Raw genomic sequence first — 19794 nt, 5'->3', positions numbered from 1 at the left:
GCTCGCAGGTTATACAAATTTCAGGTTTTAAAGTATTATAGCTTTTTGGGTAACATGGAGTAGAGAGGGCAGGTTAGACTTGCTAAGAAGTGAACAAAATTCTGGTAAGTTAATCAGGATAGCATCAAGAAAGGAAAAGGAAATGCGAGTCCAATGAGAGAGTTGTCCGTTTATTTTCATTTATGGTTTTTGAAAATAACAGCTAAGCCCATCCTTATAATTTCCTACCTTGCAGAGCGTGAGTTCTGAGGCAGGAGTCCATTGACAGACCCCATTGTCTTAAAATTCTATGTAAAGTATGTTTAAAGATACGGACAGGTTTTTGTATAGATACACGTTTTCTAGTGCTCATCAGATTTTCAAAGGTGTCTGTGATCCAGAAAAGGTGAAGAATCAGTTGACGAGTGGTTTCCATTGTTGTAGGGGTAAATGGTAATTCCTTCAACGGCCAAGACCTTTCTCAACCTCCTCCCAGTCCCCCTTCCTAACCCCGTCTCCCACTGCTTCTCGATGGTAAAAATCTCTCTGTGGAGGCAAGCCTGTGAGTTTTGACCAACTAAGCACATTCTGCTTTTTTCCTGGTGTAAGAAGTTTGATTTTTTAAATATCATTACAACTCAGAATTCTATTCTCAAAAACTTCTTAAATCTCGTTGCAAACCATGATTGAAGATTCCCTTAAGCCTCAAAAATTTCTTGACCTCTTCAGATTTTAGAAAACCTTCTCTATTTTTCACATTTACAATGTATTTTAACTTACTATGATGTGGGTATTTTTTCCTTATTAGGTTTTAAGCCCTTAAAGGATAAGAATTCCCTCTCATACTCCTTTTTGTTTTGTCTATTATTAAGTAAATTGATATTTTTATAGTATATTGTCATCCATTTGCTGCTTCCATGTCAACGAAATTTATCGAATCAACAAATATTTAGTCAACAAGTATTTATCGACCATCTCCTATGTGTCAGGCTTGCGTTTCTAGAAGTGAACAAAAGCAGTGAAAAAAACCTTTATTCTGCATTCTAGTGGGGGAAACAGATACATAGACAAGATTGGTTAAAATATATAAAATATTAAGCAGTAGTAAGTCCTGATGAGAAAGAAAGGGATAGGAAATTAGTATATGTATAAGTTTGATTAGGAAGTGTGCAATTTTATTTATTTGTTTTTAAATGTTTTTTCCACTTATTTTGGGAGAGAGAAAGAGAGCAAGAAGAAGGAGGGGCAGGGAGAGGGAAGGAGAGAATCCCAAGCAGGCTCTGTGCTCTTTTTTTTTTTTTTTTTTTAATTTTTTTTTTCAACATTTTTAATTTATTTTTGGGACAGAGAGAGACAGAGCATGAACGGGGGAGGGGCAGAGAGAGAGGGAGACACAGAATCGGAAACAGGCTCCAGGCTCCGAGCCATCAGCCCAGAGCCCGACGCGGGGCTCGAACTCACGGACCGCGAGATCGTGACCTGGCTGAAGTCGGACGCTCAACCGACTGCGCCACCCAGGCGCCCCCAGGCTCTGTGCTCTTAACGCAGAGCCTGATGTGGGACTCTATCGAACCGTGAGATCATGACCTGAGCCAAAATCAAGAGTCAGACACTCAACTGATTGAGCCACTCAGGCACCCTGGGAGTGGGCAGTTTTACATGGGGAGAGAGGAGGGAATGACAATCATAATCATAATCATAATAATGACTTTTAAGGAAATACATAAAGGAAGTAGAGAAGTGAGCCATGTCAGTGTCTGGGGAAAGAGAATTCCAGGCAGAGGGAACAGTACATGAAAATACAGAAACTTCCTAGCCTCTTTGAGGAATGTGAGGAGAGAGGCAAGGAATAAAATCAGAGAGTTAATGGCGAGGCAGACCATGTAGGGCCTGGTAGGTCAAAGTTAAATCAATGAATTTTACTCCCCCAATAGCAGGGACTTGAAAAGAAGGTTATGATGAAACATTTTAACAGATCACTCTGGCAGCTTTGCTGAGAATAGATTAACAAGGGCAAGGGTGGGAGTAAGGGAGCCATTAGAATGTTAATGCACTAAATAATCCATGCAAGATAAAATGGTGGTTTGGATTGAGGGGATGGCAGCAAGGATAGTGACAAGTGGTCAAATTCTGGATACATTTCCAACCAAGTGTTGTACGAGAATGAGTCATCAAACTAGACTCCAGAGTTTCTGTGTGAGCCACTGCAAGTTTGTACTTGTCGTTGATTATTGAGGAAGGGAGAACTATAAGAGAAGTAGGTGGGTTTGGGGTGGTGTGATTGGGATGAATACTACAAGTTCAGTTTTGGAGCCTTAAGTCTTGTGATGACTCTACATGGAAATACTGAATAAGCAGATGAATCTAGAGTCTGGAGTTCAGGGAAGAGGTCTGGGCTAGGCTTGTAAAATTGGAAGTTACCAGCACATGGCTGGCACTCAAATTTCTGAGGCTAGGTGAGATTAATATATTTCTGTTGCTTGACAAGGTAGAATAAATTCTCCTTTGTTTTCTTCAGGTTTTTCAAGTAAAATTCCAACTTGTTTCAATGAAAAACTTTATTGAGGGGTAATGAAGAGTAACATTCAACTCTTAAGGATGATGGGTATGAGTTGTCAATTAAAAATCAGAATCTTGTGGAAAATTGTAAATTGATTTCTACTTGTCTTTGTGTGTGTGTGTGTGTGTGTTTCAGGCCAGACCTGTTTGATTGGAACAGTGTGGTTTGCCAGCAGTCAGCCACACAACGACTGGAACATGCATTCAACATTGCCAAATATCAATTAGGCATAGAGAAACTGCTGGATCCTGAAGGTTGGTACATTTTTCGAGTGCCATGGTTTTTAGTGTAGTTTAATATTTATCATGTCAGACTTAAAATTTGCACAAACTAAGCACAAAAGAGAAACTATGCGTGGTATGTTTTTCTGTATCCTGGATGTATTTAACATACTCTTTCTTTTTGCATTATATTCTGAATTGTCCTGCATGATTTTAGTTCGCAAAATACCATTATCTTAAAGTGTGAAACTTGAGGGAAAAAATTCCAACCCTTTAGAATGTATATGCCTCATGGATGAAGCCTACTACGTTTGAAGTATGTTGACTCCAAATAGTTATAAAAAGTTCATGTTTTGCTTATTCTACCAAGAGATTTGATAGACTAATCAGCTATAATTAATTAGCTACTCTTGCCAATTTCATTCATATACTCTATAAAAGGCAACATGGTTTACTGTTTAAATGAGGAAATCTATTCCTGGCACTGCTTCTGTTATAATTTGTCACTCTGGGGGAAGTCCTCCATTGGATGGTTATTCATTTGCTGCTTCTTAAATTGACAGGCAGCACTGTATTTATGTTTTCATTATATTATGCTTAGATAAATAGCATCCTTATCTCTGGTGCTACATAGTCCTACTTTGCACACACATGCATTAGAGGGATAATGATTCTTGACTTCTGCTTTTCTTCTGGCTTATGAGGCACTTTTTTTGTTTGCCAACTTGTTTGAATTTGTACACTCTGTTCTCACTTCCCTGAGGCTTTACCCTACTTTAAAACCAGAATTTGGAGAAGCAGTATCAGTGGGATTGATATCTGTGACATAATACAACCTGGTATTTGGGTAGGGTTATATAATTAAACGGTCTTTGGCATATCGAATCATTTGCAACTGCCGAGATTGAGTGGTAGTGATAGGTCTCATCAGGAAAAGCCCAGAAACACTTCAGAGGATAGTCTTTCAGTGAATTTACCTTCAACTAGAATCTAATCCTCTGTGTTGCAGACCTGATTGTCTCATCTTATTGACAGCAGATGCATATTGTGTGTGTGTTTGGGGGGAGGGGTAATTTTAAACTCAAAAACGCATGTATCAATCCAAATGAAAATTGAGTCATTTTAAATGAGATACATAACTACCACAAGAACCCTATTGTCACATGTAATTGACCAATATATTGTTCTTACTAGGCACATGTACTTGGGAAGGAAATTGATAATAACACAAATGTGTTTGTGAGGTTGAAATCAGATTAAGTTCATTAGAAATGTTTCTTCTGCTGTAAATAATGCATAATTTAGCACTGACTCCTGTAAACTCTTTTTGTTGCTTCAGTAGATAATTAGCATTCCTTCTGCCCCCGTGGGCACCGGGTTTGCTCTAAGGCAGAAATTGTATCAATCTTATTTCCTTGTTTTGCAGGATGGGGGAGGGTTACCTCACTGTTGACTCCCATACAGATTTACATGTTTTTTTTATATCTCCAGTGAGGTAGATAAGGGCAGACATAATGAATATATGAACTCTAACCCCTACGCGTAAAAGGTACAGTGTATGGGTTTGAAGGATACGCCTGTTAATAGTGTTTTATTTTTATTAATCCATACATGGTAAACAGTTCCCGTTACCTGGGATATATGCTCCAGTTATTCTTGTATGTGCCCTATCCTTTCATAAAATAGTAAGCGTAGGCTTAAATGAATTTTTTCTTGTTAAGTGACAAAATGGCTTTTGATCTCAAGTCCTCCTTTGAATCAGTGAAATAGGGACACCAAATAGGCATCCACATCATAATCAGGAACTAGATTGATAAGCCTGTAATCAGAAAAGGGCAGTTACATAAATGATGTATTTTAGAGCATAAAATAGCCTGATATACCCATTTCCATACGTTTTCCTAAATGAGAAGTACATGTTGAAATGCATATCCTCTAGAGCGTTATAATATCTCAAACAACAATTCAGTGTCAACCAAGTATAACAAGGAATACAAACTGATTAATAGAGATCAAACCCCTGGTTATGGTTTTGTTTTGCCAATAAAGTCTTTGAGCTGAAAACCCTTTCTGTTGATGGGCTCCCTTCCATTTTAAAGAGCATTCTGTCTCCTGAAATGGTTTATTACAGTTTATTTATGGCTGTCAGTAGGATGAGGATTCAACATAAATCTTAGATGTTTAGATTTCTGTCAGTTCCTGCCATTGTGTTAGGGAAATAACCAAGTATGCTTTTAAAAATTACTGTTCAATATCTTTCAAGAGATGTTATCAGTGATAATTGAAAAAAAAATACTAACTGAATCGTAAGGATTTTGATTTACTCATTTGTTAGTCGCAAAAGAGAGAATAGCATTTCTAAGAATCTAAGACTTAGAACACTTTGTTCAGTGTATCTCACATGGGAGATTCATGGACTTCTTTCATGCTCTGTATGGTAATTACCTTTTTTAAACACATATTGGTTCTGTAGCTTATACATAACGGTGTCAGCTATTCTCCAAAGCAGTTTTCATTTCATAACTAATATACTTCTTAGGAGGTTAATAAAATATTTTGCTTTATATTTGGGGAGATTTTTATTTTGGGGGGATTGAAGTTGTATTTGGCTTAAGAAATACCTGCCAAAAATGTGTTTAGAATTTTAAATGTATGCTTTGTTTATTGGGTTGATGTATAAATTAAAAAGTCATTGAAGTATAATTGGGAGGTTTTCATGTCTTGCATATATTGACTTTGGTATATTTTATTTGGCTTTAACTGGTGTTTTGAGGCCTGAGGTTTGGTTTTAAGAGGAATTGCCTTTTAAAATGAGTAGCAGTAAGCATTAGCATAAGCAATTTCAGGAGCTGTTTCTGGTGTGTTGAAATGTTAACATATGCAAAAATAAGTAATCCTAGGGTAAAATTATTTAATAATTTATGCATCTTTAGGCTCATAGTTATAAAAGGTTTATCTCCTTCAAAATATATCCTATTATGAATCAGACGATTCACTTTCTGTCACGATTTCCCTGTAAGACATGCTTAGTGCTTGCATTGTGGGTTTTATATACCCACAATTATTGTTTGCTTCCCTGAGTTTCAACAAATTAGTTTGTTTGCCAATCCACACAGCACTTTCTGCATTAAGAGAATGCTTTGTCAGCTTTTCCATGTGAATAACAAAGTAAAGATGTTCTTTTTAAAGGAATAAAAAAAATGGGGATAAAAATTGGGCTGGTTCTAGATATCTTTTGCATATTACTGTTCTAAATCATTTCCATTTGGGATATACGATATGATGTGAAATGCCCTCACTTATTTACCAGGGTAACTTTGGATTGAAAAATGAATGATGAGAGTCAAATTTGAGGAACACTGGCTTGCAAGAAATATTTGTAACCTCAAAATGACATTTACAAACCAATTAGTTCGGTTTTAATCCACTTCATTTTAACTTCATGAAGATGGTGACACAGATTGTATTTTCTGCTTGGCTAATGTGTGCATCACTCTTCAGTTGTTTTCAGAGCCTACTTTTCCAAGAATAAGCACTGCCTTTTGGAAGGTTACACTCCTGAAATGAACGGTTTTAGACTTAACTTTATATGTATGCAGTTTATTAGCCTTTAAAAAATTTCAAGGGAGGAACGTCTGGGTGGCTCAGTTGGTTAAACGTCCACCTCTTGATTTCGGCTCAGGTCATAATCTCACGGTCATGGGATTGAACATGGGATCCAGCCCCATGTTGGGCTCCTTGTTGGAGCCTCACTCCCTGTCTCCCTCCCTTTCCCCCTCCCCCCTCTCCCTCAAAAAAAGAAAGAAAGGAAGGAAGGAAGGAAGGAAGGAAGGAAGGAAGGAAGGAAGGAAGGAAGGAAGAAAGAAAATCAAGGGAAAATATGTAGCATTTGACCTAAAAGAGAAGAATGCTTTTAAGGCCTCTTATTTGGATATCCGTTGTTAGAGCAAATGGTGTTTTTCTTTCATCTTTGTTAAAACCATCACATTTTGATTCCTTAACAAAAAGAAATATTAGTAAGTGGTTTATGCTAAGTTAACATGTAAAGAGAAAAACTATGCCAAATTTAGAAGGATATTGTTGACTGAAATAACTAGAACTTCTTACACACATGCACATTCATTTCGTATCATTTGGATTGATTTTTATCTAGAACCTACTGTAGAATACCTTTTCTTCCAGAAACTGTAATGAGATTGGAATCTATTGGTGTTCCCCATGGATATGACTTCAACTAGAAATTTTTATTATAAGTGTCTCAGATTCTTTAGAACCAAACTGTCTGCAGTGTTAAATGTTCTTTTTCCCACATATTAAAAAAAAAAGTATTTTAGTAGTACATATAAATAAAAACAGCCATTGTGTTTTTGATGACAAAGTAACTTGTACAAAATATGTTATTTGTATAATTTTTTTGTTGATTTAGATCATTGTCTCTGGCAGAGAGTCTTTAGATATACTACAAATTGTTGCTATCTAAAACTAAATGGTGAGTTTCTTGGAAAAACATGTTTTAGTCTAGTTATTCTGTTATGGAAAATGGAAAGTATGATCATCTGCTTATGCAGATATGATAATAGCAAAATAATGTTCCTATTATATCAGCAGGAGACTACTTTTTCCAGGATTTCTTTTTTAAGGAAACATTAAAATTTGATCATTAAAACCATTATATATCATTTAATAGTGTTAAATGTAATAATAATGAAAATATTTCTTTAATTTTGAACTGCAATGGATTGTACTTGGAATGCACAAATTAGAAATGGTGTCATATTAGCAAAGAAACGGGGTACATTAGCAAATTTAGTGTTGACATCTCGTTTACTTCATGTGTCTTGAGTGCAACCTTTTAACAAAGGAGTTTGGGAAGTGCTGTTAGTTTAAATATATACCTGTATTAGTATTGCTTAGAACAGACACGGGGTCGGGAAGCTGAGGCGGTCAGCAGCTAGCTCATCGGTGCCCGTGGGTTTCGTACGTCCCGCGCCTCGTCTCTCCCTGGAAGGGGAGGGGGGCTTAGACGCCGAGCAAGAGCCGCCGCCGCCGTTCCGAGCTTGAAGTCGCTAGGACTTCTCTCATACTTGTGTGCTGAGGAGACTCAGATGTTGGCCTCAGCTCCTAGGCTGAACTCAGCAGATCGGCCCATGAAAACTTCTGTATTGAGACAAAGGAAAGGATCCGGCAGAAAGCAACATCTATTATCCTGGGCTTGGCAGCAAGGAAGGGGACAGGTAGTGGAAATCCTGCAATCCGAAAAGCAGACTGAAAGGTGACAAAGAAGCTGAAGATGGGTGGTGGAGAGAGGTATAACATTCCAGCCCCTCAATCGAGAAATGTTAGTAAGAACCAGCAACAGCTTAATAGACAGAAGACCAAGGATCAGAATTCCCAGATGAAGATTGTTCATAAGAAAAAAGAAAGGGGACATACTTACACCTCCTCAGCAGCTGCACGGCAGGCCATGCAAAATGGGGGGAAGAACAAAAATTTTCCAAATAATCAAAACTGGAACTCTAGCTTATCAAGTTCTAGCTTACTTTTTAAGTCTCAAACTAATCAGAACTATGCTGGAGCCAAATTTAGTGAGCCACCATCACCAAGTGTTCTCCCTAAACCACCAAGCCACTGGGTTCCAGTTTCCTTTAATCCTTCTGATAAGGAAATAATGACATTTCAACTTAAAACCTTACTTAAAGTACAGGTATAAGATAAAATACTATTTAAACTTAGTTATATTGGAGGGTAGTTGTCAATTGTTTCAGACCAAATTCACTAGGGAACTAATCTATTTGTGTAAAATTGCTAATTAATGTAGAAAATCTAATTAGACTTCATCTTAACTTGTTTTATGTGTTGTGTGCACTGTGATGTGATGGTGGGATCAGTGCAACTTAAAATAACAAAATTATTCATCATAGTACTTGATACTAAGTGTTCTCAACTGAGTAACTTAAGTGGTTTAAGTTTAGATTTGGGGAATGGTAATCAACTTTTCCTATCTGTTGGGTGAAAATACTAATTTAAGATTATCATTCATGGATCACTAGATTGACTTGTTGAAAGCTAGTGAATCTGATTTTAAGCATCTAGTTAAGACATACAGGGACTAAGAAGTAGTTGAGTATTTGAAAGTTTAAAGTCCTAGAAACACCCAAACCAATAATATGCCAACAATCCTATGCACTGCCAAAAAGAAAATGTGACTTTTTCTTAGAGAATGGTTGCATTTTAGTAAACTGTATGCTGGTGAATGTAGAAAGGGCACTCGTGGCTGTCTAATTTAGAATGAGACCACATATGCCAATGGCCATTTCTTTCATGCAGTGAGTGGATAAGCGTCTGCCAACTAATGCACCAAAACCAGTTTTTATAGAAACAGTATTTGGTGGTCACTGAGTAGCTTTCAGAATACATTTTTTGTATTCTAGCACTGCATAAGCTATTCTGACAGTGATCTGGTCTCAAAAGTTATCCCTGCAAAGCTTACTTAAGTGGGGAGCTGTATAATGTGAAAGTTTTAAGTACCTAGGAAAGAGCCATGTAAATATATGTAATAAACTTGTAGCATATGTAAAGTTTTGTTGGCATTTATCCTATAAAAATAGAATATTTTAGTATGAATTTGCTGAATGTAAGACCATGACTCTTGTTTTTTATGCTATGGCCTGATTTTAAAGGTCCAAAATAATTTGTTTTTAAGGTTTGCCCTTGTGCTAAAGTGCTGGTGTATGTATAATTGATCTGGTGGTAAACTATATTTCAAAGTAAACCCTAGGTGTAGTAAGTTTTATATAACTGAAAAGGTTTTTAAAGCTGCTAAAACACTTCCTATTTTTAAGAGATGTGAAATGCAGTATGGGACTATTTTAATTTTTCCTCCCTCTAAGCCCAAAGATTAACCATTAAAAGGTCCCTCCAATCTTAAAGATTCATTTTGGCTTTTAATAATTTTTGTAATCTATAACATGAATATAGTTTAGTGTATGATGCCAGTATATATATTTTTTGTTACTAGTAAGTGCAAACCAGGGGACCACTTAATGTAAAAGATGCAATTTCTTGCATAACTTGATAACATACTTTACCTAAATATAAATTAACCCAATAGTGAATTACAAATGTGTGTGGGAGAGTCAATTTAAAATTTCTGATTTTAGGTGCCCTATTCTAACTTGGCAGCTTTTGACATTTTAAAAGAGAAGGGTGAAGTTGTCTTTCTCCAAGTAAATTCAGATGAGGTAATATTGCCCAAATCAAATAATGGTATTCTAAAGACAAGTTTACATAGTACTTAATGTACATATGCAAATTTCAAGCATGAAATTAAAAAATAAAAATTGCTTCTTCCCCCAAAAAAAAAAAAAAAAAAAAAAAAAACAGACACTAGCATTGATACATAATGAGGCTTTAGGAAAACTGATGGCTGATAGAGACGTCCAGAGAAATGTGATCAACATATTCCTAGCCTGCATGTTATTAGAGTAAGGCTACTTACTAGGATATGCTTGACTATTTTTAGGTTTTATCCTGGACCTAATAAAATAATATGTTATTTGTACATTTTTTAAATTGATTTAGATTATTGTCTATGGCAGAGAGCCTTTAGAGATATTACAAGTTGTTGCTATCTAAAAGTAAAAAAGAGGTTCTTTTACAACTTTTCTTTTCCATGGGCGGATACATGATACAACTAGCCTTAACTATCCAATGACACTTTAATATACTTTAATGCATTTGAGTTAAAGTTGACCAGAGTGTCTGGAGACATCCTTAGTTTTATCACTGCTACTGTAGAGAACAAATCTTTAAGGGACAGTGAGGCAGTACTTTGTACATGAAAGTAATACACAGCAAAATAAGTAAATGAAAACTTACTACATGAGTAAAAAGTTACCAGTAATAGTATACAAACATTATGAGGATACACATAATACATTAACACTGTGTTCCAAATGATTATATTAACATTAAGATAATACTGTTGGAATATTGTATTTCCTGTTGGAGAACTTTTAAATTGCTTGTCCCAACAGAAATCCCAAACAAATAAATATGTTAATACTTTCCAGTAGCCTGAAAAGCTAACAGTGGTATGGTGGGTGGTGGGGAAATGGAGGGCGGGAGAGAGAGAGAGAGAGAGAGAGAGAGAGAGAGAGACAGACAGGGAGGGAGGGAGGAAATAGGAATTTACTGTCTCTCTTTGATGTCTTCTACATTATTCTCAATTCAGATAGCATAGAACACCAAATATTTTCAGGACAATTTGAACAAATCAGTAACAAATTGATGTGATTTTTATTGCGTTGATTCATTTCAGTCATTTGGATGACTGAAATAATTGGGTATAACTGTCCCATATTCACCCACTTAGACAATAGGAAGACGTCCAGAACATTAAAGACAATATTTGTGTGTGTCCATGGCCTGATTTATCCTTTACCATAATTTAGCATTTTGTACTAATCTTTCATGTCCTTTCATAATTTATGACAATTTTAACTTCATGGAAAATAGTTGATTTATATATTTTATCTCACAGAAGTTGATTTGTTAAGATAAAATGAATATTATTTCTCGTCATAGTTAAGTAATATAGTTTCTCACTTGATTATGAAATTTAAATAAAGAAGTATAATCTAATCATGTTATTCAAGATTTATGTTGTGATGAGGTTCTACACCAAATTTGTTCAGGAGCATTTGAGTATAACCAACCCTTGTCTAGATAACTGGGAATTTCTTTTCAGTTATTTTACTCAGTTTTTTTTTTAATCTAAGTGGGGGAAACATAACATCTTGGGCCTATACAGTCACAATAAATCATATTGAATGACTCATGGGGCATTAAATTGTTTAAACAGCTGGGAAATGCATCCACCACATTCTAGTGCTGAATGACATGTAATATTTTGTGGATGATGTCTCTAGGTATATCATCGCTAGGAGTCCATTAGACTGTGAAGGAAAATATATTGGAAAACCAATTTGTTGCCCTTTGTTTTTAATTTTAAGTAAACTCAGCTATGATGCAGTAAATTAGGTATTAGTATGTTTGAGTAATTAAAGTGGTCCATAGTTGATATCTGTGTTTCTTACTGATCCCAGAGGGGTAGAGCTTTAATCAAAAGCATTTTGAATATTTAAATTGTGATGGAAAATGATAATAAAATGGCATAAAAGGGTGTCTGGGTGGCTCAGTTGATTAAGCGTCCAACTCTTGATTTTGGCTTAGGTCATAATCTTGAGGTTTGTGAGTTTGAGCCCCTGTCAGTGTGGAGCCTGCTTGGGATTCTCTTTCCCTCTCCCCCCTCAAAATACATAAATAAACTTTTAAAAATAAGTGAAATGGGATAGTTTCAAAATCTCTGAGGTTTTAGTTTGATCAGTGATAATGTTTGAAAGTAAAGCATATGTTGCTTATAGCTGGAATATTTTCATTCATTTTACTCTTTTCAAAGTAGAATTAACTGTGGAAAAAAATTATAAAAGATAGCCCAGAAATTGCAAATAAATATCTGAAAGCCTTAAAACTCAGTCTTAGAAAAAGAGATTATCAGGTTGGTACATATTTTTCCCAATTAAGTGATTTCTTTATTTACAAAAAAATGGGCCGATTAACAGCTGGAATATGAAATACAAGCTGAAAATGTATTAGTTTAGAAGAATATTGGGTAAAATAATAATGAATTGAGGTCTTGGTTGATTCCATTTAATTCTTCTAACAGGTTAGTTATCCATGTAAAAAAGACCGGAAGCTTTACAGTAGTCTTGTGATTATACTTAAAAATAAAGGATACTCTTAGATTTATTTTCTTATGACAAATTTGTGTGGTTAGTAGGTCCTGTGCTGTCCACTAGAGAGATGAGCAAACTGTTACAGCCATTAAGTGCTTGAGGATGTTATATATTACTAAAATATATTATGGTGGTTGGTGCGCCTGGGTGGCTCAGTTGGTTGGACGTCCAGCTTCAGCTCAGGTAATGATCTCACAGATCGTGAGTTTGAGCCCTGCATTGGGCTCTGTGTTGACAGCTCAGAGCCTGAAGCCTGCTTCATATTCTGTGCCTCCCCCTCTCTCTGCCCCTCCTCTGTTTGTGCTCTCTCTCTCTCTTTCTCTGTCTCTCTCAAAATTAAATGGTTGAAACCCAGTGCTTTTACATTTTAGAAATAATCAATTGTTCTTTAGTACCATTCTTGAGAGTTACTTTTTCAATATTGCTGAATAACCTTGCCTCAAATCAAAGCACAGTTACCTTTTAATGTTTATTTATTTTGACAGAGAGAGAAAAGAGAGAGAGAGAGAGAAGAGAGAGAAAGTGAGAGAGAGAGAAGAGCGAGAAAGCGAGAGAGAAGAGAGAAAGCGAGAGAGAGAGAGAGAAGAGAGAGAAAGCGAGAGAGAAGAGAGAAAGCGAGAGAGAGAGAGAGAAGAGAGAGAAAGCGAGAGAGAAGAGAGAGAAAGCGAGAGAGAAGAGAGAGAGAGAGAGAGAAGAGAGAGAGAGAGAGAAGAGAGAGAAAGCGAGAGAGAAGAGAGAGAGAGAGAAGAGAGAGAAAGCGAGAGAGAAGAGAGAGAAAGCGAGAGAGAAGAGAGAGAGAGAGAGAGAAGAGAGAGAAAGCGAGAGAGAAGAGAGAGAAAGCGAGAGAGAAGAGAGAGAAAGCGAGAGAGAAGAGAGAGAAAGCGAGAGAGAAGAGAGAGAAAGCGAGAGAGAAGAGAGAGAAAGCGAGAGAGAAGAGAGAGAGAGAAAGCGAGAGAGAAGAGAGAGAGAGAAAGCGAGAGAGAAGAGAGAGCAAGAGAGAGGAGAGAGCGAGAGAGAGAGGAGAGAGCGAGAGAGAGAGGAGAGCGAGAGAGAGAGGAGAGCGAGAGAGAGAGGAGAGCGAGAGAGAGAGGAGAGCGAGAGAGGAGAGAGAGCGAGAGGAGAGAGGAGAGAGAGAGGAGAGAGCGAGAGAGGAGAGAGGAGAGAGCGAGAGAGGAGAGAGAGGAGAGAGCGAAAGAGAGAGGAGAGAGAGAGCGAGAGAGAGAGGAGAGAGAGCGAGAGAGAGAGGAGAGAGAGAGAGGAGAGAGAGCGAGAGAGAGAGGAGAGAGAGAGAGGAGAGAGAGAGAGGAGAGAGAGCGAGAGAGAGGAGAGAGAGAGAGGAGAGAGAGCGAGAGGAGAGAGCGAGAGAGAGGAGAGAGAGCGAGAGGAGAGAGAGCGAGAGGAGAGAGAGCGAGAGGAGAGAGCGAGAGAGAGGAGAGAGCGAGAGGAGAGAGCGAGAGAGAGGAGAGAGAGAGAGGAGAGAGAGCGAGAGGAGAGAGCGAGAGAGAGGAGAGAGAGCGAGAGGAGAGAGCGAGAGAGAGGAGAGAGCGAGAGAGAGAGAAGAGCGAGAGAGCGAGAGAGAAGAGCGAGAGAGCGAGAGAGAGAGAAGAGCGAGAGAGCGAGAGAGAGAGAAGAGCGAGAGAGCGAGAGAGAGAGAAGAGCGAGAGAGCGAGAGAGAGAGAAGAGTGAGAGAGGAGAGAGAGAAGAGTGAGAGAGGAGAGAGAGAAGAGTGAGAGAGGAGAGAGAGAAGAGTGAGAGAGGAGAGAGAGAAGAGTGAGAGAGGAGAGAGAGAAGAGTGAGAGAGGAGAGAGAGAAGAGTGAGAGAGGAGAGAGAGCGAGAGGAGAGAGAGCGAGAGGAGAGAGAGCGAGAGGAGAGAGAGCAAGAGAGAAGAGAGAGAGAGCGAGAGAGAGGAGAGAGCGAGAGGAGAGAGAGAGCGAGAGAGCGAGAGGAGAGAGAGAGCGAGAGGAGAGAGAGAGCGAGAGAGCGAGAGGAGAGAGAGCGAGAGAGAGGAGAGAGAGAGCGAGAGAGAGGAGAGAGAGAGCGAGAGAGAGGAGAGAGAAAGCGAGAGAGAGGAGAGAGAAAGCGAGAGAGAGGAGAGAGAAAGCGAGAGAGAGGAGAGAGAAAGCGAGAGCGAGAGAGAGGAGAGAGAAAGCGAGAGCGAGAGAGAGGAGAGAGAAAGCGAGAGCGAGAGAGAGGAGAGAGGAGAGAGAGCGAGAGAGAGGAGAGAGTAGAGAGAGCGAGAGAGGAGAGAGAGGAGAGAGAGCGAGAGAGGAGAGAGAGGAGAGAGAGCGAGAGAGGAGAGAGAGGAGAGAGAGCGAGAGAGGAGAGAGAGGAGAGAGAGCGAGAGAGGAGAGAGAGGAGAGAGAGCGAGAGAGGAGAGAGAGGAGAGAGAGCGAGAGAGGAGAGAGAGAGGAGAGAGAGCGAGAGAGGAGAGAGAGAGGAGAGAGAGCGAGAGAGGAGAGAGAGAGGAGAGAGAGCGAGAGAGGAGAGAGAGAGGAGAGAGAGCGAGAGAGAGCGAGAGAGAGGAGAGAGAGCGAGCGAGAGCGAGAGAGAGGAGAGAGAGCGAGCGAGAGAGAGAGCGAGCAAGAGAGATAGCGAGACAGAGAGGAGAGAGAGCGAGAGAGAGTGAGAGAGCGAGAGCGAGAGAGAGTGAGAGAGCGAGAGCGAGTGAGAGGAGAGAGAGCGAGAGCGAGTGAGAGGAGAGAGAGCGAGAGCGAGTGAGAGGAGAGAGAGCGAGAGCGAGTGAGAGGAGAGAGAGCGAGAGCGAGAGAGAGGAGAGAGAGCGAGAGCGAGAGAGGAGAGAGAGCGAGAGCGAGAGAGAGGAGAGAGAGCGAGAGCGAGAGCGAGGAGAGAGAGCGAGAGCAAGAGAGAGGAGAGAGAGCGAGAGAGAGAGAGGAGAGAGAGAGAGAGAGCGAGCAAGAGAATGAATCCTAAGCAGGTTCCATGCTGTCAGCATAGAGCTCAATGCGGGGCTCAAACCCACAAACCATGATATCATGACCTGAGCTGAAATCACAAGTCACATGCTTAACTGACTGAGCCACCCAGGCATCCCTGTACAGTTTATGGCCAGTGATATAAATTCAAATATGTAAAGTTCCTTTTGGTAAAATATAACTAAAATGTAAGAAGGACAACCATGTTCTAGGAGCGTCACGTACTTTATCTTGTTTTTTTGTTTGTTTCTTTGTCGGTTTTTACACAGTAATTCCGGGGCAGTTAATCTTTATGGGAAAACTGTGTCTTAGCAAGCTGTACTAAACCCACGATCACATAAGCAAAACATAGATGAGCTGGACTCAAATCCAGGCTTATCTCTTGTCAGACTTGGAGTTATTTACAACAGGACTGCCCACAAAAATCTTGTGGGGTGGTTTATGAAAACACTGGGTTGGAGCAGATACTCTGATTTCATTGGTCTCAGGTGGGGACCTGACACCAGCCATCTTTAAGAGCTCATCAGGTGAGACTGTCATATAGCCATGGCAATAATAGCTGCAATACAACAATTGTTGCCATGAGATAGGCTTTTTTAGAGGATACAATCTGAATCGGTTGTCCCAGAGTTTGTTCAGACCTCTAGCATTTTCTTCCTAAAGAGGTGACTAAGGCTGGTGTTTTCGGATCTTCAGTTTCCAGAGCAATGCTTGTTGCTAACATTCATGTTGTTAATGAGAAATGGTTCACCGACCAGATATAACACAGAGATAGTGTCACGTAAGACTGGCTACCAAAACCTTGTTTTTAGGATTAAGGGGCTTGCTTTATCTTCTGTCCGCACAGCTGTCTCTTTTCCATCCATCCATCCATCCCTTCTTCTGTTTATTGCATCACAGACATGCTTGTGATAGAATGCTGCTCACTCTCAAGCACCAACGCCATCAACGGGCTGTCTACGACAACCTGTGTGCAGAGATGGTCCTTGACTCTTGGTCCTTTTATTTATTTTTCCCTTTTTCTCTTTCCTTCTCAGTTTGATCCTAACTAATAGCACTGTGCCCTGTCATCAGGGGTTAGATGATCCCTTTTTCAACCAGTACCTACTTCTTTCACCGGCACAGCTTATAAAGCTGATAAAACTGAATAACACTCATATTCCAGAGGAATTTTCAATAATAACTAAGAAAAAAATTAAATGGCAGTAAAATCATTTTTTTCAGAATACAAGCTTGTGATCCTATGAATGAAGCAAATGGCTATTTTTAACTTCATAATCTCTGATATTAATGGCATTAATAGGTTGGCTTTAATCACAAGGCGTTTATTTAGGAGTGGTGTTGCTAAACAGCCTGTATTTCAGCCAGTTAAATGACCTTTAATGACAGAACATAACGGTCATCATAGCCTGCAGTATCACTTTCCTTGTGTAGGGATTAAATTGGCAATTATACTCACCGATGCAATATAATTTAATCTAATACTACATTTACTTAGCTGTATAGAAGGATACAAGGCATGAAATATGCTAGCATGAAATCTTTATGTCATTGGATGGCCCAGAAGCAACCAAAATATGCACACGTGCTCTTCACTCCAATGGGGTGCATATGGCAAGGGCAAGATTCTAGGTCATTATGAGCCACTTGACTTAAACTGCAGCCTTGATTTCCCAGCAATATTTAATATCATTCTAGTCAGAGAAGATGAAGCCCTGCATGTCACTTCATACCTCCCCCCAACCTCACTAGTCTAAAAGTTGTTGTACCTAGCAAACAAAAGAGATGAAACATTCCACCATTATCTTCGCTCCATAATTCTAAGAAAATGAGATTCTTTGGTCATTTTCCGGGGCAAGTTCACATTATTAGCCCGGGTCTGATTTTAACCTTTTATTGGTAGAACCAAAGAGCATTGAGTTAAAATCCTGTTTTGCCTTGAATTAGTTAAGTGGCCCTGGGAAACTTTATGAGTCTGTTTTGTTCACGTCCAAAGTAGAATCAATAATATCTACTTCATACAATTACTGTGAGGATGAAGTTAAATAATACCTGTAAAGTATTTAGCCCGTAATATGCATTCAGAAACAGTGGCTAAAACGTATGTCAAGTGCCCGGAATATTGTAGAAATTAAATGTTTCTTCTCTTTCTATTCCTATAAATTATCTTAATTAGGGAGAGCTGATCTTCCTAATTATTTTGCCAGCCCATAGGATAAATGCTGACTCTCTGCAAATTAAATAATTTCCCATTTTATTCTTTTTTTTTTTAATTTTTTTTTTAACGTTTATTTATTTTTGAGACAGAGAGAGACAAAGCATGAACGGGGGAGGGTCAGAGAGAGGGAGACACAGAATCTGAAACAGGCTCCAGGCTCTGAGCTGTCAGCACAGAGCCCGACGTGGGGCTCGAACTCACGGACTGTGAGATCATGACCTGAGCCGAAGTCGGACACTTAACTGACCAAGCCACCCAGGCGCCCCAATAATTTCCCATTTTAAATCTTACTGTTTTCCCTGTGACCTTCCCACTCTACAGTTTCGTGATCTGAGGGATATTGCTGGTTTACAGCTGGATTTCTAGGTGGTAGTCCTTGACATTCTTAAGCTGCAGAGTATAATACTTCACAGTAAACTTGAACTACGTCTTAAATTACACACACACACAGTCATAGTTTACTGAAGATTTCTAACTCGTCTCCTGAAGGCTGGTTCATAATTACAATACTTTATTCTTACATTTGACATAGTATTTGTAAGACATGAATGAGTACACTTATGAAAATAAAAGGAGTTATTCCTCTGCAACCATAACTTTATTAACCATGTGTGGGTGGTTGAGCTGGTTCCCAAAAATCTCAGAAAAATTCTTGTCTTTTGAAACCAGGAGTAGCATTTGTACAGAAATGTTGATGCGATCTGGTGTAATATTTACTGAAAATTTATAAGCACTGGGCACAGTATTTAACACTTTATAGGTATAATTTCATTTTATTCCCACAAAAATCCTAGGAGGTAGACACTATTACACTGGCTGTTTTTAAGGGAAGAGTTTAAGTAACTTGCCCATATCACTTAGCAAGTGAGTTGGAGTTGAGATTTCCTGCTTGTAGCTACTGCAGAAAGTAATTGTAATGCAGAGTAATTTCTTTCCTCTTCCTTGAAGGTTTACCTTTGCACTGATTCAAAAGTTACTCTGTATATTATGAGGCTAATTGAGTTTGTTTTAAAATGGACGGAAGTCAGTCAGTTGATTCCAAATGTCCTGGAAATAAATGCAAAAGTCCTGCAAACTGGAGCCAAACTAATCCTATCCAAGTCACCCTAAAGTTATCAAAAGGAAATACTAACCACCTACGAATATATTCCCTTCTACTGCCTCTCTTGGTTAACTCCGGAAATAGAAAGAGTCCGCAAGGCTTTACTTAAGGTGTGCCAAAACATCTCACTGTCTAATGTATTTGCTCAATCAGCTTGAGATGTGAACATCTCTTATCTAGATTGGAATCTCTAAAATACGGATTGGCAAAATGAAAAAAAAAAAAAAAAAGAGAGAGAGAGACAAGGTTATATCTTAAGAAGGACTGAGTAAAAATATGCATTTTGCCTAGGCCTAAATGTGTAAGTTTCTTTATGTGGCACATTTTTTGGATGGATTTTTTTATTTGGGGAAGTTGAGAATTTGAATTTGTAGAGATTCAGTTGGGCAAGTGAACACCTTGGAAAAGTGTCTTAAAAACTGTTTCATTAATATTCTATCATTGTAAGGCGATAGCATTCACAGTGGAATGAATATACACACACCTCAGGAAAAAGAGTGGATCTTTTGGGATTTCTTAAGAACTCTTTTGATTTATTTAAAATTAATGCTCTCCAGGGCACCTGGCTGGTTCAGTTGATAGAGCATGTGACTCCTGATACCAGGGTTGTGAGTTCAAGCCCCAGGTTGGCTGTAGAGATTAGTTTAAAAAAGATTTAAAAATATTATTCATTGGACAAAGAGTACATGGTGATGACCTTGATAAATGAACCTCATGTCACCTAAAACATAATGATAGACTATTATATTGTTGCGGTTGTTAATCAAAGGGAGTCTGAGCATATATAGCAGGAGGTAGGGAAAGATTAGTCTAGAACAATAGGAATCTTGGAGCATTTTATGTATTTGGAGAAACATGGTGCAGGAGCTAGGTTAAAGAAAGCTAAAAGTAAGGACTAATCCTACCTATTTCCAAATTTAATGAATAAATATAAAGATAAGATATAAGCTCCTCCATAAAAATTAAATAACTGCATGTAATTT

At 38.6% G+C, this 19794-nt stretch overlaps 2 protein-coding genes across 17 annotated transcripts in view; both read left to right on the top strand.

The window, feature by feature from the left end:
* Positions 1 to 19794, top strand: part of DMD (dystrophin) — a 2138536-nt gene that overhangs the window by 514597 nt on the left and 1604145 nt on the right. For all 16 annotated transcript variants that reach the window (XM_058713880.1, XM_058713888.1, XM_058713887.1 and 13 more), the window contains exon 7: positions 2675 to 2793. In XM_058713880.1, coding sequence (XP_058569863.1) covers positions 2675 to 2793 — 119 coding nt within the window. The remainder of the gene's footprint in view (positions 1 to 2674; positions 2794 to 19794) is intronic.
* Positions 7687 to 9532, top strand: LOC131502837 (proline-rich nuclear receptor coactivator 2). Its single transcript, XM_058713904.1, has one exon. The coding sequence runs from the start codon at positions 8051 to 8053 to the stop codon at positions 8468 to 8470; it is 420 nt and encodes a 139-aa protein (XP_058569887.1). The 5' UTR covers positions 7687 to 8050; the 3' UTR covers positions 8471 to 9532.

Source organism: Neofelis nebulosa, chromosome X, assembly GCF_028018385.1.
Source record: "Neofelis nebulosa isolate mNeoNeb1 chromosome X, mNeoNeb1.pri, whole genome shotgun sequence".
NCBI classification, from domain to species: domain Eukaryota; kingdom Metazoa; phylum Chordata; class Mammalia; order Carnivora; family Felidae; genus Neofelis; species Neofelis nebulosa.
Note: the sequence above shows the minus strand (reverse complement) of the source record. Positions and strands in the feature narration are given on the sequence as shown.

Coding starts and splice junctions, on each gene's coding strand:
- LOC131502837 (XM_058713904.1), top strand. CDS start 8,051: ATGGGTGGTGGAGAGAGGTATAACATTCCAGCCCCTCAATCGAGAAAT.